The sequence below is a fragment of the Polyodon spathula genome, chromosome 5 (assembly GCF_017654505.1).
Source record: "Polyodon spathula isolate WHYD16114869_AA chromosome 5, ASM1765450v1, whole genome shotgun sequence".
In the NCBI taxonomy this organism is placed as follows: domain Eukaryota; kingdom Metazoa; phylum Chordata; class Actinopteri; order Acipenseriformes; family Polyodontidae; genus Polyodon; species Polyodon spathula.
The window spans coordinates 4,881,803-4,908,487 of NC_054538.1; the positions used below are offsets into that span (position 1 = coordinate 4,881,803).

At 37.7% G+C, this 26,685-nt stretch overlaps 1 protein-coding gene across 2 annotated transcripts in view; it reads right to left on the bottom strand.

Moving 5' to 3' along the window:
• LOC121315456 (ephrin type-A receptor 7-like) overlaps positions 1–26,502 on the bottom strand; it is a 76,682-nt gene extending 50,180 nt beyond the window's left edge. Inside the window, exons 1-5 of one of the 2 annotated variants that reach the window (XM_041249567.1) lie at positions 26,314–26,502; positions 24,303–24,364; positions 21,699–22,368; positions 6,556–6,711; positions 441–713 (exon numbers count right to left, since the gene is read on the bottom strand). In XM_041249567.1, the coding sequence (XP_041105501.1) occupies positions 706–713; positions 6,556–6,711; positions 21,699–22,368; positions 24,303–24,364; positions 26,314–26,407 (990 nt within the window). In that variant the 5' untranslated portion in view covers positions 26,408–26,502 and the 3' untranslated portion in view covers positions 441–705. Of the gene's footprint in view, positions 1–440; positions 714–6,555; positions 6,712–21,698; positions 22,369–24,302; positions 24,365–26,313 lie in introns of those variants that run through there. The other variant, XM_041249566.1, reaches the window with a different exon arrangement.
• Between the last annotated feature and the right edge of the window lie 183 nt (positions 26,503–26,685).

Genomic DNA, 26,685 nt, shown 5'->3' on the forward strand with positions numbered 1-26,685 from the left:
CCTGTCTTGTCCCTCTTAGCATACCGTAATTAATTTCCTTCAGCACCATTTTAGTGCATGCCAGGATTGAATAAGTGTAGTCATCTTTTGAATATAAAATTAGTCACGGAATCGCATTATGTATCAAAGCACTCAAATTGAAGGACTTGTGAATAGGACTTCTATTTTTTTTTTCTGGCGGTTCATTGGATACAAAAAAGGATTGTCAAAGTGAGTTCCTTTCACTTCCTAAAATACACTTCCTAGTAGTTTTTCTGCTACAGATAACAAAAATACAACAACAAATGAAACCCATCAGTTTTGACAGAGCACTTTTTAAGAAATTCAGGATCGCTGCAAACCCGTGAATCAAGTGCGTGTGGCAAAGTGGTTTGCAGTGCGCAGGTGTGGAGGTGATGCAGTGCTCAGTAATAACAGACACAAGACAGCTAACGGTGAAAAACAGCTCTTTTATTTGGCTGGGTTATGCTCGCAACTCTTAAATAATAACAACTGGCTGTACACACCAATGTGTATCGCTCAGCTAAACCATGGGGTCAGTCCAAAAATAATAATACACTAAACAGGACACACACAAACACAACGCGGTCACATGTGCAGAGTGAGTGCTCTTAGTGAAAGTGCTGATTTACGGGTTTATTTCTTTACAATGGTGAAGTGCAGTCCGAGTTTAATTGCTGGCTGTTTAGCTACAGCTCCTGGAGGTTAGTCTTCTATAACGACAAATATAACAGTTAAATAGACAAAGCAACACACAAAAACTTTTTCAGTTTCTTTTTTGTTAGTATGTCCTTTACAGGTCTTTCCGTAACTATAACAAAGGAACAGATTGCTTTGCCACATCCCCTGATATACCTTCAGTCACGCCCCCTTCGGTAGTGAGTGCAATCACGCATCCTCCAATCCATGACTGACACATCGCCTACCGCATTAAGGCGATGACTTCTGGCATTGTGACTCCGCCCCCTTTCTGGATGGCTGACTTCTGACAGTTTCTCGATACAGCAAGGATAGTTTACGTATTTTCAGGGTATTGGCGAATGTAAATCAGCAAAAAGCACCATTTCACTTTTAATGTATAGATTCCCAACACTCGTAGGTGAAATGTAGAAAAAAAGTTAATACTTGTCATTCAGTATACAGTAAGAGAAATAAGTCGCCAAAGGTAAAAATGTCCTTCTCCTCCTTCTCCTTTTTCTCCCAGTTTTTTTTTTTTTTTTTGCAGATTTTGCAGTCCCCAGGCACGTTTATACAAACATATGTATATTACAGGACATCTGAGTTTAATACAAAATCAGATGAAAGCTTTCAATACAATCGGGATAATACACAATCATTATTTACAAAGTACTTGTTCGTCTCATTACTTGTTAAAAACTGTAACTTTACTGTTATACTACCTGCAAATGTTGTAAAATGGAGGGAAGGGCAAACCTTGTGTTATGAAAGCTAGGGCGCCTGCATTGCAAGCTGCATTGGAAGCATGCCTTGGGTTCGATTCCCACACAAGGTTTATACAAGGTAAGTATTTTATTTATGTGTAAACAAATGTCGATAATATGAATGACACTTTCATTGAACATGCATACTTTTGCACACATAACTTTAATGTGCATATATATAGTGCCTTGCAAAAGTATTCAGACCCCTGACCAATTCTCTCATATTACTGAATTACAAATGGTACACTGAAATTTCTTTCTGTTTGAAATTTTATTTTAAAACACTTAAACTCAAAATCAATTATTGTAAGGCGACATTGGTTTTACGTTGGGAATTATTTTTAAGAAAAATAAAAAACTGAAATATCTTGCTACCCCCACACATTAATATTTGGTAGAGCCACCTTTCTCTGCAATAACAGCTTTGAGTCTTTTGGGGTAAGTATGTACCAGCTTTGCACACAGTGTCGGAGTGATTTTGGCCCATTCCTCTTGGCAGATTTGCTCCAGGTTGCTCAGGTTGGTTGTACGACGCTTGTGGACCGCAATTTTCAAATAGTGCCAGATTCTGAATGGGATTTTAGGACATTAACCTTTTTGTTCTTGAGCCACTCCAATGTTGCTTTGGCCTTGTGCTTGGGATCACTGTCCTGCTGAAAGGTGAATTTCCTCCCAAGCTTCTGTTTTTTAGCGGATTGAAGCAGATTCTCTTGCAGTATTTTCCTGTATTTTGCTCCATCCATTCCTCCTTCAATTGTAACAAGATGCCCAGTCCCTGCTGATGAGAAGCATCCCCACAGCATGATGCTGCCACCACCATACTTCACTGTAGTGATGGTTTGTCTTGAGGCATGGGCAGTGTTAGGTTTGCTCCACACATAACACTTTTTGAGTTTTGGCCAAAAAGCTCTATCTTAGTCTCATCTGACCACAAAACCTTTTCCCACATCGCAGCTGGGTCACTCGCATGCTTTCTGACAAACGCCAAACGTGCTTTCAGATGGTACTTTTTGAGTAACGGCTTCTTTCTTGCCTCCCTCCCATACAGGCCAGTGTTATGCAGAGCTCTTGATATGGTTGACTGGTGCACCATTACTCCACTCCTAGCCACGGAACTCTGTAGCTCCTTCAAAGTGATTGTTGGCCTCTCTGTGGCTTCTCTCACAAGTCCCCTTCTTGTTTGAGCGCTGAGTTTTGAGGGACGGCCTTTTCTTGACAGTGCCTGGGTGGTGTGATGCAGCTTCCACTTCCTGATTATTGATCCAACTGTGCTCACTGGGATATCCAAACACTTGGATATTATTTTGTACCCTTTCCCTAATCTATGCATTTGTATGACTTTATCTCTGTTGGATGCTTTTTGGTCTTTATTTTCCTTCAGATTCACAGCCTTACAATGATCCTTCAAAAGTGGGGTTTTTATCCAGAAAATGTGACAGCAACTTTAATGGTTCACAGATGGAGGCCAATGGTAAGGTAATTGTGTCCTCGTTAGGGCAATTTCTTTCATCGGTGCAAACTGGGAGCTTCTACAGCACAGGGGTTGAGTACTTATGCAAGCAAGATATTTCAGTTTTTTATTTTTCTTAAAAATATTTCCCAACATAAAACCAATGTTACCTTACAATAACTGATTCTAAGTTTCAATGTTTAAAAATAAAATATCAAACAGAATGAAATTTCAGTGTACCATTTGTAATTCGGTAATATGAGAGAATTGGTTAGGGGTCTGAATACTTTTGCAAGGCACTGTGTGTATATATATATATGTGTGTGTGTGTGTGTGTGTGTGTGTGTGTGTGTGTGTGTGTGTGTGTGTGTGTGACTTTTGCTAGTGCATTGCTTAAAAAACAGCTTCACCAAGTAGCTATTTAATTTGCTTTGTGTTATTGTGCAATGTGTGTGTATATGATAACAGTATGCTATTAATGCTTTGTTTTTAATTGTTCTGAATATTTTAGTTTGTGCTGTGCAGTACAAAATATAACGAACAGTAATTCTAAGTGAAATTGTCTATGTATATTCAAACTCCAGGACTGCGATATATCTGAATCCGCAGTATAGCGAAGGGCAGATAATCATACATACGTATATATACAGCTCTGGAAAAAATTAAGAGACCACTGCAAAATTATCAGTTTCTCTGGTTTTACTATTTATAGGTATGTGTTTGGGTAAAATGAACATTTTTGTTTTAATCTATAAAATACTGACAACATTTCTCCCAAATTCCAAATAAAAATATTGTCATTTAGAGCATTTATTTGCAGAAAATGACAACTGGTGAAAATAACAAAAAAGATGCAGTGTTGTCAGACCTCGAATAATGCAAAGAAAATAAGTTCATATTCATTTTTAAACAACACAATACTAATGTTTTAACTTAGGAAGAGTTCAGAAATCAATATTTGGCGGAATAACCCTGATTTTCAATCACAGCTTTCATGCGTCTTGGCATGCTCTCCATCAGTCTTTCACATTGATGTTGGGTGACTTTATGCCACTCCTGGTGCAAAAATTCAAGCAGCTCGGCTTTGTTTAATGGCTTGTGACCATCCATCTTCCTCTTGATCACATTCCAGATGTTTTCAATGGGGTTCAGGTCTGGAGATTGGGCTGGCCATGACAGGGTCTTGATCTGGTGGTGGTCCTGGCTGTGTGGCATGGAGCATTGTCCTGCTGGAAAAACCAATCCTCAGAGTTGGGGAACATTGTTTCAGCCTTGCTGAAGCACCCCCAGATCATCACTGATCTTCCACCACATTTCACAGTGGGTGCGAGACACTGTGGCTTGTAGGCTTCTCCAGGTCTCTGTCTAACCATTAGGCAACAAGGTGTTGGGCAAAGCTAAAAATTGGACTCATCTAGGGGTGCTTCAGCAAGGCTGGAATCGGGCCGATTTGTCTTTGTGAAGGACGCATGAATCAAGCCAAGTACAAGGTTGTCCTGGAAGAAAACTTGCTTCCTTCTGCTCTGACAATGTTCCCCAACTCTGAGGATTGGTTTTTCCAGCAGGACAATGCTCCATGCCACACAGCCAGGTCAATCAAGGTGTGGATGGAGGACCACCAGATCAAGACCCTGTCATGGCCAGCCCTATCTCCAGACCTGAACTCCACTGAAAACCTCTGGAATGTGATCAAGAGGAAGATGGATGGTCACAAGCCATCAAACAAAGCCGAGCTGCTTGAATTTTTGCACCAGGAGTGGCATAAAGTCACCCAACATCAATGTGAAAGACTGGTAGAGAGCATGCCAAGACGCATGAAAGCTGTGATTCAAAATCAGGGTTATTCCCCAGATATTGATTTCTGAACTCTTCCTAAGTTAAAACATTAGTATTGTGTTGTTTAAAAATGAATATGAACTTATTTTCTTTGCATTATTCGAGGTCTGACAACACTGCATCTTTTTTGTTATTTTCACCAGTTGTCATTTTCTGCAAATAAATGCTCTAAATGACAATATTTTTATTTGGAATTTGGGAGAAATGTTGTCAGTAGTTTATAGAATAAAACAAAAATGTTCATTTCACCCAAACACATACCTATAAATAGTAAAACCAGAGAAACTGATAATTTTGCAGTGGTCTCTTAATTTTTTCCAGAGCTGTATATATATATATATATATATATATATATATATATATATATATATATATATATATAATGGTTGTTATCATTGGAATATGAAGGGCAGGATCCGGAGAATAAATACAAATACTAAATATAAAGAAAAGGCACTATACAAGTGGTTTCGTTGCAAGTATTAACTTCTGTATTTAAAGTTTGCCTGGTTGAAAAAATGGGTAGTATGTGTGTACATATGCAATACAGCTAAGGCCAAAAGTTTCGCTATACCCTATAGAATTAACTCATTTTGTTGAATAATGTTAGGTTAACATATTGAATTAGATACCGCTTTGTAGTTTTCCATAATTTACTTAATTGAAAAATGGGACATTTCAAAATCTAACATGAAGTACTGGCACAATGCCAAACAGTTAACCAACAAAAAATACCTATTGGCAAAGATTAAAAAGCAGATCGTCCCATTTAAGTGGCAGGTTGTATTCCCAGCTGGTACCAAGATCTGTAAAAAATCCTTTCAAAGAGGAAGAATACTTAACATTTTTTTAATCTGTTGTTAATGGAGTAAGTCATGCTCCACCTTTAAAAACTTTACCTTCCTTCAGTCTAATTTGTAGTTAGAGTTTTAACGTGGCCTCTTCCAAGCTCTTAGTAAACTATTTAAAAAACATCCTAGCAATGTTTTTAAATTTAGAGTAAACAATTATAACTTTTTTAATCTATTTTCTCCCAATTTGAAATGTCCAATTGTTTTTCTCCTCAATGCAGTGAGTTGCCACACAGAACAGACGTTCCGAGGGCGTGTGAGTGTCCTCTGATCTCACAAGCCTAAAGCCAGAATTGCTTTTATGCTGAGCAATCCAGAGCAGAGGTGGGTGGGCTACTGATTCTGGAGAAAAGAGATCAGCGCTGCTTTTTATCCACTCTGAATGTGCCTGGTGTCTGGTGTCTGGCCAGTAGGGTTTGTTGTTGTGTGATGAGAAGAAGCAATCCCAGACAGTTTCCCATCCCCCACCCTGGGAGCATCAGAGCCAATGTGATGCCCCCTTTGGGGTTCCCAGGAAGGTGCAGTCTCTTTGCACAGCCTGGATGTGAACTGGAGTCATCAAAGCTGTATGACTCATCCTGTTCTCCCAGCAGCAGTGCTTTAACTGGATGAGCCACTCGGGGACCCCGAATTTACCTTTTTTTAAGTACATGCAGACCCCTCATGTTAAATCCGAAACTCCATTAAAAAAGTGTTCCCAGTTAAAATTCTCATCTAATTGTAACAACCACCAAGAGAGATTGGAAAGGAGCAACTGTGAGATCTCCCACACAGACCCAGCCCGTCAGCCCCTGCTAATCGTAATCGTAAACAACACCCTAACTATCATGATCAAGATCCATAACCTGACTTAGAATGTAAGAGTGCTTGAGCCCACTGAGCCAACACATTAGTTGTATCTTCTACGAGCTGGTGAACATAACCTTAGCCTATATGGTTCATTATCTCATCTCCCTTCCCATTCTGCTAAACTCACTTGTGCATGCCGCAGATGGTGGGTCTGAGGCCGCTCTGTAATATCCGTCGTCACAGTCACATTGGGAAGAGCCTTCTCTGTCAGTGAAGCTATGAGCAGGGCAGCGGGAGCACTGGAGGTCTTGGGAGGATGATTTATAGAATCCACGGCCACAGGCTGGAACAGAAAGAAACACATTTACACTTGAATGAACAGCAGAACCCCGGCAGTGCAGAATCAAAAAAGAAAAAAGTCTTGTGTTCACATTCTGACACACCGAGGACAGCTGCTGTTCCGATCAGGCCAGTTCTTAAAGGTGAATACTTTCGTACTTTAATCTACTTCTCTTCCAATGCTGCAAACAAAGAAATAATCACACACCAAACAACCTCAGTATGGAAATCTGTTCTGCCAATCCTTCCAACAATGCAGAAACAGGTTGTTTGGTTTACTTGGTATAGCACGTTCAAGTGGTCTTTCAAGAAATGGGGACAGCCAGCTCTCTCACCTCTAGTAAACATTAAGGGAGATTTAGAGACTTTCACTACATTTTAAACATAACTGGCTTAATATTTTGTACTTCAGTATGCATTGTCTCTTTAAAATACTCCAAAGATGGTACTGTTCATCTTTGTAAATAACCACTGGATTACATTGCTTCTAATCTTGCTGTTTGTTAAGCAGTTGTTTTTGCAAAGTTGCTGCAACAAGCCAATTATTATATCATCTAGCCCCTAACCTCTCAATCTTGCTCCCTGTCAGCACTGATGGATTTTTGCCCAGAGAGATGAAAGGTGGTATCAGGCTGCACAAAGCGAGATGCCACAAGACATAAATGGATTATGAATGTGCATGATCACGTGGTCAGAGAAACCTACTTGTCCAAATGGCAACAGGGGATCAAAGAAACACAGCAATGAACCTTGTAGCACATGTTATTAAACACAGCTTCTTACAATCCTCTACTAGCATTAAACGTAACACGTATTAGTTTCTAGTAATTGATCATGACGTTTCTTATATATATATATATATAATATATATATATATATTATATATATATATATATATTATATATTGATTAAACTTTTTCTCTTAGTGGGAATAGTGAGTCACTGTGCAGAATCTGCTATTTGCACTGACCGGAATGCAATTCCGCCATTGTCAGTACAGCCCACTGTGGATAGCCATTCCTAAAATGTATTAATTAAAGGCTTCAATCAATATCTCTTTTAACTTTTAGCTAGTTATTATTGCAGTCATGTGCTCTGCACTTGCATACCTATCTAAACGCTCAGCATGATACAGTGCTGAATAAGAAGTGAAAGAAGAATGGAAAGACAAACCAAAAAGTGATGACTAGACATGTCTGGTATTATCTGCTGGTATCAGTGGAACCATACCATGTTTTGACTCAGTTTCTCAATCTTGTGCTGAGTCAGAAAATAGTCATAAAAACGAAATGTTCTAAAAATGCTCTGTCTGTTAAACTCTGCAGATTACCAACAAAGTTAATCAGATTATAATCATAAAAAGGTCTAAGATCAAATGTGCTGACAACATTACAGTGTAACAGCTTTTTAATGTCAATTGCTGACTGATTAATCCTGCAGTTTAACATTTCCATACGAAACACTATGTACCGAATAATTTCCGGCAACAGTAGTAATACATTTTCAGAAGTGTCTTTTTACAGACTTTTACCTCTAAGTAGCCTGTTCATTCTTTCCAATAAAGCAAACATACCTGTATAGATTTCATGTTCAGTGGCCAGCTATTTGTGTCCACGTACAAATAATTACTTACCGCTCTGTTAGTTCGATTGAGCACATTTTCTTTGTTTACAGAAAATCTTAGCCTCTGGTTTAAATTATATTTGTTTCCACTGCACTGCACATTGATGCTTATAACACAAGAGCATGCTACTCCATTGGGATATAGTATGTAACTGGCACTTAGTGTGATAATACTGTAATGTAATCATATGCACATACTGTAGATAGATAACTTTTAATTGGTCCACACACTTACTGATACACATGTCTGGGTTCACAGTCCCTGATTACCAATAATGTTAGACACCATTACCTAAGGTAACATTAGGTTATCCATGATCACTGTTAATCTGGGACTGTGAAACCAGCTGATTCATTCATGTTCACAACACTTCAGTCTATTTCTGTTGATAAAAACGGCAATTAGCAGAAAGTGAAAAAAAACAAGCTGAAAATATACAAATATAAAAGTCTTGTCCAATGTTTACACAAAGGGAGTAAATGCAGGTTCCATGCTGACGCGAGACTAAACATTCATGCCACATTTTCACATGTGTGTTAAAGAGTAGATCTTGTTTATTTATTTTGTTTCGTGTTTTGTGATCAAACCTTCTTTTGTCCGTAAAACTGGTGTTTTTTTTTTTTTTTTTTTTTTTCTTGTGGTGTTTATGCAATGACATGGGGCTAACAGGGCTCAATCAAACAGTTTTGGTGTGTCCATTGCAGGCCTCAACCTTTCACTGCAGCTCCTGCTCTAGTGTGAATATATATATATATATATATATATATATATATATATATATATATATATATATATATAAACACAGTGATCATGTGAACACATTCCAACCCAAGCATAGCGTCTGTCCTTGGTTGGCAATAATCTCCCCCTTGGCCCCAGCCAGAGGTGGCGGAAGAACTGCACAAGTGAGGGGCCAAACAAAAAATTTCTGAGGGAGTGAACTACCACGTAACAGCTACCTGCTGCAGTGTCACTTCGAAATATCACTGATCAGCACCCAAGAAATGCAAGAGACTTTTTAAGAGCTTTTAACAACTGAAAACAATATGCCTGTGTCCACATCAGAAGTCCCTTTGTATAAATAACATAAAACAATACTATATTTAACCAAAGTAATTTTCAAAGCAAATCAAGCATTAATCATATTGTAAAGGTAATTTACAGTAACGTAGAAGTCTGGATGGCTTAGTTCATTGTTTAATCAGCTAGTCCTTTGTCTTGTAGGTAGGTGTTTTTTCATACTTAGAAAAAAAGTTGGTTTAGCCACTAGTTTACTGCTGGGCTAATTAACATTCTTGAGCTACGTCCAAGCTTTTAAAATGTTTGTTGATTAAATAACCATCTCAAGAAAGGCCAAAAAAAAACACAGATGGGTGAAGTTGTGAACCTAAGCTGACATTCTGTGACAGTCTGACACACCATTTCCTTTGGTCATGGCAGAGCCGATAATTACTCACACAGGGTGTGATGCTGCGGCATGAAAACTGTTTTCCTTCAGTTAACATACCATGTTGGACGGCTCATATTTAATTGGAACCCTTGAAGCTAGTGTTACCATTGCTGTGGAGCAGCCTTTTGAGTCGGCAACTTTTTAACCTTTACATTAAACCAAGTCAAATATCTCCTTATTTCAGACCATCAAGGGCAGTCTGAAAATAAAGCCTATAGGGATAAAGGCTGATCTAGTATTATTCCATAATAAATGCTGGAACTCTTGTGGAATGCTTCAGGAATAAAGAGGTACAGAAACTGCAACTAACATAAGAGCCTGTCTCCTCTGACTGTGCACTGCTCCAGCCAGGTTCACCCCCCCTGGCTGATTATGAGTTAAATCCTCCCTCCTGTCACTGAGGATAAGGAAGAAAATGCACCAGTGTAAGCAGTAGAGAGAAAATGCAAAGTAGCTTAGAGATAGCACCCCATTAGAGTGATAAAGGAGGTAAAAGGAAAGAGCAGACGACAGGATGAGGAGGCAGCACCAGTGCTGATGAAGACCACGAGGAACGGGTCAAACATGATAAAAGAAACAGTTTATTTCCTTATTTCAAACACCGCCTTCTTGTCTAAACGTTCACCAGACAACTGATAGCAAGATGGGTTTGTAAATGCTAACTTTAAACATAACTACAACGATTTGGCACTTAGCCCTCCCTCATCAAGATGTCAAAAGTCTGCTATGTCTATTTGAAATCTTACTGCTTTTTTTTTTTTTTAATGTGGGTGGCTCCTGTCCTGTTTCACTCCCTAAAGGAGATTTAACAGAAATGTTTTTAAACATAACCAAAAAAATGTATTCCTGAATTCAATTTTGTTTTTATTCCAGGCCAACATCCAACTAAATGTGTGTTTGCGAAAATGTCATTGTTGACTGTTTAAAATGTTCCTTGTTTACATGTTTCAATCAAGTTAAGGATCAATGTTTTTTTTTTTTTTTTCTCAAACCTGTTTGGTTCAATGACCACAAAAGGCCTATGCAGGTTTCCATTTGTGTGTTGCTCCACAGAGCTGCTGTTGTGCACATGCATTGTGTTCCCATTCTCTGCAAGCTGCTCAGATCTGTGCTAGTGCTCTGCTGGAGCAGCAATTGAACGACACATTGCACAGAAGCAGAGAGCACCATGTTCGGTTTTTACCAAGCAAGGTGTTGCTAATGCATTTTGATGTGGGAGCTCAGGGTTCAGCACTTAGATTAAAAAAAAAAAAAAAACTAGAAAGAGATGCTCAGTATATCAAATGTAATATCAACCATTTCACGCTGTACCATACATCTCTCTACATTTCATAAGCAACATAAGCGTCCTGGGTACTCTTAACAGAACAGGTGTTCGTCTGGATTTTCCTAGAAGCTTTTTCTTCTATAATTAACTACTAGATGCCCAGCACATTGTTAAACGCACAAAAAGCCTCCTTTACAGTGAGCATCTGTAATATATCCCCAGACATTTTAATCTTCCACTAAAAGGAAGGCGCCTATGCAGACGAAAGGAAAGAAATCCTGCTGGCAACCTCTACTCTGGGTGGGATTTTGTTTCAGATAGCCTGGGCCTTCCAAACAAGGTGCTTTAAGACTCTTACACCTTTGCCTGGGTATAAAGAGAGCTGAGACGAAGTAGCAGTCACCAAAAAAGAAAATCTGAGACAGGTAGATTAAAAGTCTCAGAAATACCAGATTCAAAAGGTAACAATGATCATATTTTCCATTATCCGCCTAAAGCCTGCACATTACTTCAATTGAGCTGGCTGACTTGCTGGGGTTTAGAACATACAGACAACTGCTTCATTCATCTATCACACCTGTGCTTAGGAGGAGATAAGCAGCTTTCCAGTAAAAACACTGAAAAGCTCAGCATTCTATTACACTTTCCTAGGAGGGTTTAACACACAGTTTTAACCCCCTTTTAAATAATACAGTAGGCGCAGCCTAAACGGGATTGCTGCTTAAATAGGATACAACTCTGGTAGAAGGGTCTTCCCAGTGCTATTTATGTCATTTAATTGGGGCATCACTTGTTTTAATTGGAATACAGTCTTTTCAAATGATGAACGAACATCACTTTTCAGAGCAAGTCTTCAGCTTTATTTAGCTGCATTGAATAACCCCCCAAGCTGTACAGCAACCGAAATTGTACTACAGTAAAGCAAACACTGTAGTTAGAAGCAACTAAAGTAGTGCAGATCTTGTTTGATACGGTACGTTGTTTATTTTGGAAGATATAAACCATAGCGGTAATTAATTAGCCAGTTGACATTTACAGTTTATTACAAGGGCACATCCAAACTGGATTCAGGCCACAACACCCTCCAATTTGATGAAAAACTACTAACTAACTATAAATGCATATATGGGCATGATTAAAGGATAAAACTGACATTCCTGAGACTGAGAATGGAGTAACTGATCTAGATATTGAAAAGTAAACCTTAATATTAAAATCATTGTCATCATAAGAAAATAATTTTATATAATGAATCTTTTTCGTGCTTTACCTTGCGACTGATGGGGATTAAGGAGAGCTTACACTATGAATATGTGAAGCAAAAAATGTTCTGTTCTTCACAAGCTGAACACTGAAGCTTTCATAATGAATGAACATTGAAAATTGTAAAACCTAATTTCTTTTCATTTAGTTCATTTGACCGAGTAAAAAACAATCACACTGCATCACTGCTGACAATGTCACTGGGGGATGTGGCATGTTCCACCCAAGACTTTTTCTGTAAAAGAGTACATTGAGAAAAAGGCCAAACACAATCTATTATTTCAAGGATAATGGCGGCAAGCTTTAGGGTCTGCAGAAGCCCTTGCCCCCCTACCACTGAGACTAATCAGCAGTAAAAATGTTCTGGCTCCCCGAGAGAATGTCATCTCCCAATTCCCTGCACGCTCCTCCGTCCCACCACCGTGACAGGAACAGCTGGGCAGGACGACAAAGTCAAACCAGCTGCTGGCACTGCTTCTGCTGCCTCTGCCCTCAGAGAACAACACAAGGAGAAACGCATCCCCTCAGTCACCCACAGCTCACAGCAAGAGGTGTCACTGTGTGCCCAATGCATCTTGCTCCGAGGGAAGTAGAGTTGACAACAGAAATTAAAAAAAAAAAAAGTTAGTACTATCAGTACCTGACTTGAAAAAGCTACAAATGCTTCAATAAATTACAAGGTTCTCATAAAAAGTCTCCTATAACAATGCACCATTTAAGACAATAGTTAAACATTGAGGCCCAGATTTATAAAAGGATTGCGCATGTTTTACGACCGTAAAATGGCAACTGAGGGCATTTCTGAACGAAACCTCTAAAATTGGGAGGGGATTTTGCAAATGAGGTCTATTAAATATTCCGTCTAATTTATTAAAGCTGTTGGTAATTGCGGGCCTCGTATTTGCTTGATTATTTTAAGAACTCTGAAAAGCAGCCGTTAATTTGCCACAGTAAGATAGTAGGCTATATAAAAGGCAAGGTGATGTGAGAGACTTGTCTGCAGCAAGGAGACACTGTTTTCAAGGACAAAGAAACATTTAATAACATTATGCAAAGAGCTCATTTTTTAACCCTTCTGATCAAGGCAGTTTGTAAATTGCGGTTTATAATACCGTACTGTTTTGCAATCTCCAATTTTCAAAAAGAAAGTCTGCAAATAGAGAAGAATCCATGTAAAAAAAAGGTTCTTAGAAACCCTTAAAAAGGTCTCCCCAGTGTCAAAACAAGGTTCTAATGAGAGCCTTTACTAATAGTGTAGGCATTATTATAAGAACAGTGGAGGAGATTAAGAAAAGATGGCACGATATTCCGAGGAGCACTAAAGATAAAGTCTCATATACATGGAATACAATGAGGGCTCATCCTCCACCGTTATTTTAGTAATGCCTATAGAATGTATTTTTTGTAATATGGCATTCTGGTATTTAACAATACTGGTTCAGACAGCACTGTTAAATTCAAGTTTGAAAGAAAACAGTAAAAGAAAAAAGGACAGAGGGACAGATGATGCAGTTAGTTTGTAGCTAGAACAAATGCAGTACAGCTGGTTGTAGGCACATCTGAATAATGTAGCTATACTACAGACCATACAGATAGGCTTTAAATTCATACATAGAGTCAGAAATACAGACATACATAAGAAATAGGAAAAGATTGTTGGTTATCTAATTCCGACTTGTCACACAGGGTCAGAGACCCTCGACTCCGACCAGAAATTATATTGGAGTCTGAAGTATGTAATGTAAGTTGTGTACTGTAAAGTAACATTTAAACCTGTCAGTAGTAAAAAGCAATAGTCTTTATATTATTGGTTTTGGTGTACTGTTTAAAAGCTTGTGTGTATGTTGATGTAGCTAAAACTACATTATTTGGTGAGCTTTCCATGAATTCTTGTTTTTTTTTGCCATATCTCGCACAGGAAATGAACTAAAAATTACTGTGCCAAAATCGTAGCCTTAATTATACTGAATACTGCAGTATACTATAGAGAACTTTTGTAAACTATGTTTTGGCCACTACTATAGAATGGTGTAGTATGTTTATGGAACTACAGTACTTGCTCAAAAGGAATTTCACTTTAGCCAGTACACCACTTTTCAATACGTATGCATACTGTATAAACTGTCAGTGTTCATTTTAGTTCCACTTACAAGTAGCTCAAGGATACCTAGTTTGGGCACAGCTGTTCATCATTCTTACTCATATTGCTTGCTCTGATAGTGTAGAGCAGTCATCCTAATAAAACACTGTATTCTATCAGAGTATCTCAGCTACCTTTGTTAGGAAAACATATGCACTGGAAATACTGGTAACCGATAAACAGATAACTCCACTACATCCAGATGACATTTTGGCTTCTGCCCTATTCATGAGATTTATCTTGCACACTGTCTGTAAGGCTGCTGGAACTCCTGTGTGTATAAATATGAGACACTGGATTAGAAGAGTAATCCACTTTATTGTTGTGAGTATGCACAACTTGGTGGCCTAAATGTAAATATAACATACCATTCCTTCCATTGTATAAACATATGTCCTGTACAATGTGTCTGTATATATGAGTGTGTATGTGTTTTATATCACACACATATTCCAAATAAATATGAACACAAGGCCTTTTCCAGAGGTATCCAACATGCTTTTTTTTCAGATTTCATATCTCTCTCTCTATATAATTGAACACAGTTCGAATAATACATTCAGATTCAATACCAACATGAATTTAAAAGGAGCTTCAAGCTAGCAACCATTACATGGTCAGCAAAAAAACAACAACCAGCAGCATTTGCTATTCGGTGTCAGATAGCATTATTTCCAAGATGACACCAGGGCCTTCATTGGCTATGCATAAAGTCAGTGAATATTAACTTCATTTACACTTGGCTGAGAATAGGCTGGTGTTAACAATGGAGCCCTGCCTCTTCTGCTCAGCACAGTGAACCCAGACCTGACAGGACACTGCCATAGCGGAAGATAGATGATAGTACTAGTTGACCCTGGTCCCCTGAAGCGTCACTGCATCGGCCTCCCCCTTTTCGACAACAAAGGACCTCTCAACAGTCGTTATTTGTGCTAACAGGTCTAGACATTTCTATCAGTCCGGGTTCTGTGCTTCTTATACTCTTAAGCTTGGTCTCTTTAGCTATTTAAACCTTGACACAGGCGTCTTTTTTGTAATTGCTTGCTACTGTCTGTTGGGAAGGATAAAATTGAACATGCGAATATTGTGTCAGTGAAGACAATGTTTTGCCATAAAGCTCAGATTCTCTCTGGCATTTCTGGGAAAGTGATATGTGACTATACTTGAGACGTAACCCCCTCACTCCCAGAGGGGTGTGTGTGTGTGTGGGCCTGTTAGCAATGGAAGCTCCTGAAGAACTGCATAGCCATGACTATGCACTTCAATCTTCTCTTGAACAAAAATCAATAGAGGTGGAGGTCTTTTCAAAAATGTTTAAAGGAGCTCTGTACCATGAAAAAACGTTTTGTTTTCAGTGAATTTCCACCTGGAAATTACAGCATACCTTCAGATAAATAACTATTTACTCCTTTTATTCCACACAAAAAGTAATAATTTTATAGAAGAACAATGTTTGTGATAATAACATTTAAATCCAATTGGATTGCACATTTAAGACGAGGGGGTTAATGATTTATAGATACTCAAACGGGATTGGACGCATTAAAAATAGAGTTGCATTCAAAATAAGAATGCTAATTGTAAAGTCATTGAAAAAAGCAAACTATGGCTGTGTTCACACTGGGTCTATTTAGAGGGCATGGTCTGCACTCGGTACGGTTCGGTACATTTGGTGTGATGTGTGAACAACAAAGTCAGCTTAGGAAACTAACTGTACTGAGTCCACCTAAAGAGGTGGTCTTGGTTTGTTTGGCAAATGCACCAAGTCTGGTTCGCCTGCTAGACCTCAATATGAACAACAGCTGGACTTGGTCCTTCCGCACATGGGAAGCAAACCATACAAGGTAACCTGACAAGGAAGTAAAAAATTCACGGTTTAGTTCATATTCTGCAGACACAAGTAGAGCAAAAAACAACCAATTTCTCGGCGAACTACATTAGGTTTACCAGACATCTTGGGAAAATTGAGATTGTCACAGTTTTCAATCTAAATTTTTTGTCCCGGTCGGAAACAATAAAATTGTTATTCATCCCGGTTTTGCTGTTGTATATTTTTTAAGTACAAAACTGTATCAGTGTTCTCAGCAAGTTAATAGCAGAGTAATGTAATAGGTTGTGTCTTAGCGCCATTCAAAAATAAAATGAACAATTTTATGGATTATTTGTTTCTGATTACATGCATACCATGTTTAAATGGTAATACTGTATCTATTTTTTAAATCTGGATTTTTGTACATTTAAGATATTTTGACTAGATGGCAATATACAGAAAAGAATGAGTTGTTATCATCTGCAATAAATTCACCTGATGTTTAATTTTTAAACTATTATTGTGTTATTTTATATACTGCTATTTTTGTTAACAGCTTCAGAGTTGCTACGGGCTCAGTGAACTGAAGAAGAAAATACCCCCCATTTGTTACTGTGGAAATCTGGTAATCCTAATCTACATGGACAGCATGAGAAACTAAAGCTCTGGTAGAAAATCTGACCATACATCAAAATCCAAGCTGAACTGTAAAATATTCTCAAAAAGTAAATGTATATAGTCTTTTCTCAAATTATTTTGTTTAATGCTGACATTAGGAGATCTGTGCAGAACTGCGTAAACTGCATTCTATTGTAGGCATTTCAGAAATGTATTAATTAAATTAGCGAAGTGCTGCCCCGGTGCTTTTTTCCACAGCAATATGTAAGAATCTAAAACATGCTCTATTAAAAATACATCAATAGCTACCAACTTTCAATATGCCTTCCAGGCTTATTTGTTTATTTAGCAGATGCCTTTATCCAAGGTGACTGACAGAGACTAAGGTGTGTGAACTATGCATTAGCTGCAGGGTCATTTTTAACAGTAACTCACCCAAAAGACAGAGCACAAGGAGGTTAAGTGACTTGCTAAGGGTCACTCAGTGAGTCAGTGGCTGAGCTGGGATTTGAACTGGGGACCTCCTCATTACCAGCCATTTTCTTTAACTAGTGGGCCACATAGCCTCCTGGATGTTATAGGATTTTGTAAACATCTGGTTCACAAACCATATTAATGAACCGAATGCACTTGCAAACTGCATTCTGAACACAAATGAACTCGGTCCTGAAAAAAATGGAAAGGGACCAAAAAATGTCCTTTAGTTCCCATCCAAACAAACTTGATCTTTTTGATGCAGATACGTGTGAACAGCAAGCACACTGATACATTGTTTCAAACAAAAAGAACCTGACCGAGTCCGTTTGAATCGCACCCAATGTGAATGCAGCCTTGCATACTGTGTTACTTTCACTTTAATAAGTCTAAAAAACCATTATCATTACAGACCCTTTTAACAAATCAGTTTGATTGTTTATTTGGCAAAACAAATTGTCTACTCCATAGTCCTAAAATACTGAATTTAGAGTAATTTATTGTATCTAAACAAGTATAAATGTGTTTAATTTGTACAAATCAGCTTCAAATTTGACTTAAAAAAAGATAATCTAGTTTCAACACTGTCCTTGACCCTCTGTGACAGGGAAACAATCACATTTCACTGTGACAGCAGCATGAACCCAATCCATCAAGGAATTACTTTAATGTTAAGTGATTAAACTGTAGCCTCCCCTGAGGATTAGCATGTTCCGTATTTACATAATTAAGCTTAGTAACACTTGTAATGGTTGACATGACTATTTTGAACACAAATACACACCTTATCAATCAAGTGAATGTCAACATGTATGAGGACTTTTCATGGCATTTGAAATGCAAAGGAAGCCTAGCACAGGCCTGCTGGTGCCTCTTTTGCCCAACTGTCCATACACCTTGGCTGTCTGACAGCCTTTCTGAATCCCCAGACCTTCCCTCCTGTGGGTTTGAGTCATCAATCACTGCCCATGTGTTACTTTTACTAACGCTTCTGACAGCCAGAGATAGAATGAGTGTGGTTCATATAGAAACAAAGACTCAATACACACTAGTATGCAGTCAGTTAAGAAATAGCTGCTCCAGATATATTGAACGAATAAGGCTTTAACAGAGATGCCAAAGTCTATCCTGAGAACCCCCTACTATTAACTCAGGGGAGGATTCAAAGGAATCCCTTCAGCAATAGGGTTCCACTTAGCTAGATTTGGTGCTGAATACCAGCTTACTATATACGGTTCCTATAGGAAGAAAAGCTCTGTGAATTGCATAACAAGCAATTTTGGTTTTAGCACAGATAGCATCAACTGTCCAAGGGAGAAAGCTCAGCTTTTAGCATGGATGATCAGCGCATGAAGAGTTAAAATAAAAAGACGTGAAAGACAAGCTGTCCCCCTCTATCCCTCTCTCTGGTGATGAATAACTTGATCACAACACATTTTAGAGAAAGCTCACGCAAGCACAGATGGGGGCTTCTCAAATGACATGACTGACAGCTCGTCTCATTTACTCCCCCGCTCCTTTCCACTTCATGTTTTATACAAGCCCTTTTACACTTGTGCTATTCTGTGTTGGGGCCAGAATAAACCATTCTGTCTTGCTAAAGATATGTTAAAAAGACCCCGGGGAGATAGTGGCTGTAAGGACTGCAGCCACCCTCTGTAGACAGCAACTCAGGACACTTTGCTACTTAACACCTAATGATATTTATTATTTACTTACTGTTTTGCTGGTGGTTTTTGCTTCAATTAATGATATGCAGTAATTTACAAGGCAATATTCACTGGGTAAATACCAATATGAAAAATGTAATGTCATAATAATTGTGCAAGGAAATGATAAAGAATTACAAATCTGCACAGTTGACTACTACACAGCAAAATGCCACCCATATGTAACTAATTTAACACATATTTAGCACCATGCAAACATATGTTTTATGATCAATAATGTTAGAGCAATGTTTGTTTGTTTTTTGTTGTTTTAAAATATTTAAACAACACAGGTAATCCCGATGACAGTATATTTCTTTTTTTTTCAATTTACGACAGTTTGTTTATAACAAATTAGAATTTTTCTAATGTAATAGTATGAGCAGGATTTATTTTTATATTGTTTGTTTCCAACTCCCCTTTTCATTTAAATTACCACAGCACTACTGCACATCTAAATTAAACAGAAGCTGCCAGTTTTTAATTGCAAGGGTGATAAAGCACTTCCTTCTTGGGTCTTACATTGGACTGTGTAGTTATAAATGAGATGGGAGCTGGAGTCCTACATACACATTACATAAAGGGAATTCATCCAAATAGTCAAGTTAGAGTTTCCAGTGCCGGGATTTTAAGGTTGATCTGAATGAAACAGGTGTTATTCTACATTTTTCCTTCCAATGCACTTGTAGGTAGTAACCATTAAAATTATGCCATTCAAAGTTAACCTGTTTTTCAACCACTCTGTCCTAAATGAATGATTTTCCTCATTGTAATAATTAATTTAATTCAATACAACTTAGTAAGTAAATAGAAAGCTTTTATAGTCCAAAACCATAACCCTGTATCTGAAACCTAAATATCTAACTCTGTATTAAGTCACTATTTTAAATACAGTACATGGACTACAAACCCTGGAGCCTGTTTAAAATAGCAAGATAGCAACCCTGGACAGAAACTCTCCATTGTGATGGTTGCATTGCCAAGTACAAGCCCAGAATATTTTAGATTTGTTTACTATTAAGGTGCCTTACAAACACCCTGGAGCGTTGCAATGTCACAAAATGGTGCGTTATTTGTTTTCCAACTGTGTTAGGATAACCAAAAGAGGGAGAGGGATATTGAAAACAAGCTCCTGGATCCGCTCCAGAGGAATATATTCAGAAAGTGATTGCCTTGGAGTGCTGCCAGAATGGGAATTGCTCTTGCAGCTGAACACAAAGCTCGACTCGAGAGCAAGTTATCATTTAATCCCAGTGTCAACATAACTACAGTTATAAATGAAGGGTCTGGTTATCAAACAATTAACATGGGTTCCAATTATAATACCTCGGATTTGTTTTTGCTTCCTTAACTTTATCCTGAATAATATTTTCACTAAACATGCAAGCAAATTATGTTTGCTATCGGGCATTGCTAATGTGACCTTTTTCGTCACTTGCAAGTTCAATGGAATGAACAAGGCTGCGGAAATTAGCAAGTCAATTGTGCCACAAAATTGACAAATCACGTCAGGTTTGTGATGTGAGAACTAATTTGCAGAGATAGCTTTGATTATGTGTCTGCTTGTACACTAATGTGGTGGTGGTGGTGGTGGTGGTGGTGGTGGTGGTGGTGGGGGGGGGGGGGGGGTTACTTCAATTAGACTGCAGAACAGATTTTTAGGAAATTCCAGTCAGGCCTGATTAGTTTTTAAAAATGAAAAGAAGTTGCTACTATCAGCTTTACAAATAATGCAAGCCTCTAGGAGTGATCAAGCCTATCGCATCATGACGCTGTATAAAGAATAATACATCATATATTCCCAGAGTGGTATAAAGATTCCCTTCCTATGCTGAACAACAGGCAACTCTCTGTCAGAAAATGTCACAAAATGTATTCTCCTCGTAAAGTACAGCTATGGCCAAAAGTTTTGCATCACCTACAATTTTAGGATTGAGACATACTTATTAAAAAATAACTATACAAACATAATTTTGATCTTTTATTTGACATCATGTACTCAAAGAACCTACAAAATGATATCGCAAAGGTCTACCGGAAGCCATAATAATAGTACAGTATTTCATGTTAGATTTCGAAATATCAGACTTTTTTTTATTTGTGTCACTTTACCGGTAAGTATATGGAAAACTACAATGCGGTATGTAATGCAATATGTTAATGTAACATTACTTAGCAGGTTTCATTCGACTTTATGAAGCAAAATTAGTTAATTCAATAGGGTGATGCAAAACTTTTGGCTCTGGCTGTATACAGCCACTATGACTGCGGTGCTAAATGCTTTTAGGATTGCCTCAATACATTTTTTTTTTTCTTAAAGAAAGCTGTAGGTCCAGAACAGGATGAACTGTTTTAATTATGACAGCATTCAAACCATGATCTCTCAGTTCAAAGGAGAATGTTACCAGTTACCAATTACTAGTTGGTTCACCATCCATAGCACTCTATGCCGCATTTTCTGCTTTTTTGTAATGCGAAGCAGCAATGAACAGTGAGTTTTGAGAACTACAACAAATCACAATTGCAACTGAAAGCTTCTAAAAGCCTGTTTTTTAGTAACTTTAAATATAGGAAATGTGTAGGATTTTTTGTAGTTTACTAAAAGGGGAGCACAAAAAGAAAACAGCTATACTTACGCTCACAGGCATCTCCTTTTTGATGAAATCCTGATTTGCAGATACACTTTCCAATAGGCACCAGCCATTCACCTTCAGCACTGCAGTGCATCTTGGGAGAATTATCTGCCTCCTCTTCTGCATCACTCACACATGTTCCGCTCACCTCGACCAGGGAGGAAAACTCGGACCCTGTGACTGTGTCCGGGAAAACTGCTAAGTTCTCAATAATAGACCAGCACTTCTTATAGTAGACTTTAACAGATACCAAAGCTATGCAGGCCCCAACATCCTGAAAAGCCAGATAAAATCCTTTTCTAGACAGAGGCCCAATTTCCCGTACTTCGGTATTCAGCTTCATCTTTCGTTCCCCGAGGTCTCCCTGGGTAAAGCTTTCATCTGCTGCAATGGTGTCTATTTTTACATACTGGCTTTCTTGTATATTCTTCCTATAGTCAGAGTCTGTCTCTTGGTAATACAGATTAAACGTTTCCTTACAAGTCCCCAGCACACCTGGCAGACTATTACAATCCCTCAGTGTGAACTTCAGTTCTACAAAAATCCTCTGAGCATTGCCCTTCTCTATCCAGTTAGTTCGCAGCCAGTTGTTCTGATTGGGCTCCATTACCTGGCACACCTGGTAAGTCCGAATAGGTGTGTAGTTCTCATCAAGTCCACTGATTTCTTCCCACTGAAAGATAACAAGAAAAGTATGTCATCTTACAGTTCACACTAGTTACCCTGAAATTGTTTTTTGGAGAAAAAAAAATCTATAACAATGAATCTAAAAACAGCTAAAGGCACTTTATAGGCAAGCTCCTCTTGCTAAGACCCTGCTTGTTTAAATTGGATTTGCGAAGCTAGATAGAAAAGCACAGAGAAAACAAAGGAGTTCAAAAATGATGATTAGTTACAGCTGTTTTTTTTTTTGTTTGTTTTTTTACCTGAAGGGATTTAGAAATATGTGTTTTTCTCTTCTATTCCAAGACCCAGGTGAGACCCAGCCCCGAGCTTTGGGATTCAAGCATGTATCCATTGTGATCATGAATTGTGTCACAGAGCATTTCAATAACATTGTCATATTAGAATTTGTAGTAAAAGGAAAAGGTCACGTACATAGATGTGGGTAGCAACTGAAACAGATCATCCCTGTTAGATTGGCTACAATTATACTGTAAATGAAAGGCGCACCTGTGGCTTTCGAAAAGATAGCTGACGTGTCTATATATATAGTAAAATTAACATCTCAACAGTCCTTAAAGTAAATATGGAATCTCATTACATGTTCCTGTGTTTATTAAACTCGTAACTATGGAAACATTGTCTGTGTGTTTATTGTTGAAGATAACTACTGAGATCAAACCATTATTTATTTATTTATTTATTTATTTATTTTAATGGGAAATGGTTTTGGATAAAATAAATAAACGAATGGCTATAACTGATCATCGATCATTGTAACATCAAATTAAATGGGCCTACAGAGTAGAAGAATGGAGGGTAGTGAATAATACACACAGTACCTTAAAGACATTATCTGGGATGAAGGGAACTGCCATGTATCCTTACTAACTCTAAACTGCTGTTTGTTTTGAACGCAGAGATTACAGGGCTCCGACAGGCTTTTTACTTTCTTACTAAGGTCCACATACTTCTCTCTGAACAGGATTTAAAGCAGGATTTTAAAGATACCTGACAGCGTGTTTGAAGTCAATGTATTAACTAAAACTATAACAGAGGGGGTTTGCTGAGTATGCAGGAAGCTGTATCAAAATATAATTATCCTCAAACGAGTTATAAATAAAAAGCACATGACTGCTAAGGGTTTCTGTTAACTGAATGAGGAGCCACCCAACAGCATACCACCCACAATTTGGAATTGCTTTTACATTGACTTCATTCCACAAACACCCTGCAAATTCACTTCTAAAATCAAAACGTTTCTATTGCTAGTGACCCAAATGCATAATTGCTAAGGTGTGTGCATTTTTTGTTTCTGTTTTGGTTTTGTCATTGATCAATAAGATGGTTTAAGTTCTGATTTTTAAATACCACTCAAAAATTATTTTTCTCTCTGGTTTTAAAGCTGTACTTGAATATTTGTTAAAAAAAAATAAAATAAAAAAAAAAAACTGGATTTTATACAAACAGTAATACTATACACATACATAGATACAAATAATAATAATGGTGATAACTGCAACGACAATGTAAAATGTAGTCTAGTTATACAGCTACAGTCCCTCATTGTTTGAATACTTTGTAATTACTAACATAATTTAACACCATGGTTATGAAATCATTAGTGCTCGAGAATGTAAAGAATGTTTGCGTTTGGTTGGTAATTGCTAAATTCTATTTCTAATTGCTTTCCCAGTGGACACAAAAACACAATAGATAATTGTGAGAGGGAAGCCGTTCCCTGTAATTAGCAACTGCTTTTATCTGTAAGGGTGTTAACGTGGAAGCATAGCGTACCTACATCATCAAAAATATACCGCAGGTAGATCTTAAGGTCTACATTTTCTGAAATTGGGATGCGGGCAGATGAATAGTTCTGTATTGAGAAATACAAATGGTATGAGGACATGATTTAACCAGCAGCAAAAAGGCGTAAGACCTTACCCCGCTAGAAGGAGAGGATATCCACTCCAGTTCCGTCTGTACTTTAGAATCCAGCAGCATTACTGTAGAAGCAAACAAAACAAAAAATCACCTTCTAATATAGGCTAGTTAATTAACTTTCCACGTTGCCTGAAGTCAGAGTCAATATTCCGATTTATCGTTTTCTTGTGAATAATAATAATAATAATAATAATAATAATAATAATAATAATAATAATAATAATAATAATAATAATAATGTCAATAGAAATAGCTTACACTGTCCGTAGAGCAGGTGCATTGACTATATTAATGTTCAGGTAAACAGAAAATAAACCATAGTTTGTTCTTTTGTATACGATGTTTTAATAAAATAAAATAAAAACATACAAAATAACCGACACTGTGCTTATTATCTGATAAATATTTCAGTTTACAAAAGCAAAAAAAAAAAAAAAAGCTTAAACGAAGCACAAATGGTCAACACAACAAAGAAATACCTTCAACATGTATCATGCAACTATTCTGATCATTCACACATAACACTAACAGACACTTGATTTTCACAAACGAAGTTAATTGCGAAGCCACACCAAGTCACAGGAGCCCGTATGATGCTTGCCGCATATAGTTTACTGTCTACTGTTTATTGACATTAATTTGTTTTTTGTACAATCTTAATTAAGGTGTGAAGCTATTACAATTTAGGACTACAACAAACTGAAGCACTGATTTGTCCTTATTTGAGCACTTCTTGTTTTCTGAACAAAATTAAACTGCTCCTCGCAACTCGGCGCAGAGAAAAGTGACAAAAGAAGATGCATTTCCGCCTCCAAGCGACTGAGATTACATTTTCACTTTTATTAACTACTGAAGAAAAACAGAAGCTCGAGTTTAACAAACAAAGTTTCGAAAACAATGTCCCCCGCATGTGGTTACAATACTTTTCTTCTGACACAAGATGCATTTTATAGCCTGCACTGTGCAATACCAAAGGCCGCTATTTATATGTACGTTTACTGTGGGTTTGTTTGTTTGTTTGTTTTTAACGTTGCAACGCAGGGTGTTTGTTTAGATAAAGACAAACAGATTGCTAGATACTGTATACTATTTTAACATTCACACATTGCAGGCTTTTTTTTTTTCATAGTTATATTTAAAAACAAATGTACTCTGTTAAATCGTGTTGTGTATTCGTGCCTCCCTTGTACTTAACTGGCTTTTCACAAAATATATTAATAATGTTTATTTTAAACTGTAATATGTAGAAAACAAACACGTTTGTTATTGGATGACATTTGCTAACAGTGGAAGTGATTGTGAAACATTCTAACACTTCTAGACTGTAAACCACTGCATCTTGCAATATCCACGAACTGAAGCATTTATGCTGCTGTACTTATTACAAAATGGAAATTAGGGTTAATCCATTCGATAAGCGCGCTTTAATTTCCTGTGTAAACTACTGATCAATAAATCGACACTGCATTTTCCAGTTGTCTAGGCTATTGATGCAGTTAGCTAAAATTCTTATTTAATAAAATAAAAATGTATGAACTGTACTTGGTATCACGGTACCCCTAGTTAAGCCGCATGTACTGTAGCATTATTTTTTTTTTTTTTCAGGATCGGTACAGATGCAGACTGCATTAAACTTTCCGTCTTCTGCAGCGGGCTAGTCCGATATGATGTTTATGAACAATTTGTATTAACACATAAAACACAACACACGTTTATATTTAATATATTCTTTATTTTCACATAGAACTAGTGTCAGTAAGTTATGCCAGTACAGTATGACAAATGTCCCAATGTAGTAATGCCATATAGCCTTTATTACAGTCTGACTCGATAATGTTGCTGTCAAGGTTTATTTATTTATTTATGAACTTGTTATGCACCTCACATTAATACTGAAACCCATGCAGAAACTAACATTCCCTTGTTGAAAAACTCGTCATAGCTGCCACTGCTATTTTCAAGATGAAGATGTGGAGACAAATAAAAAAATAAAACTTTCTCTCACGCTTACCTTCCTTTACATTTTGTGCTATTCCAGTGTGCGTGTGATGAAACAAAACAAAGCCAAATATAATCCACAGATAAGGCATCACTGTAAAAACCATGGTGAAATCTGTGAAGTTTGCTAGCCAGTGTGTTGTTTCCAACGATGCTCCGTTCCCTTTGACAGCGCAAGACCAGCTCTGAGTGTTACCTCGACTCGTCTCTCACTCAAATACCATCAACAGCATCTGGGAGGAGCCCGGGGAGCACGCGTGCCTGTCAGGGCGATCGACAGCACACGCATCCACTTAGAAAGTGGCGTAGCCTGAAAAGAGATAATCTGCTAACAAATGAAAACAAAGCAGAGGAGGGGTTAGCGCTGAATAAAAGCACAGACACA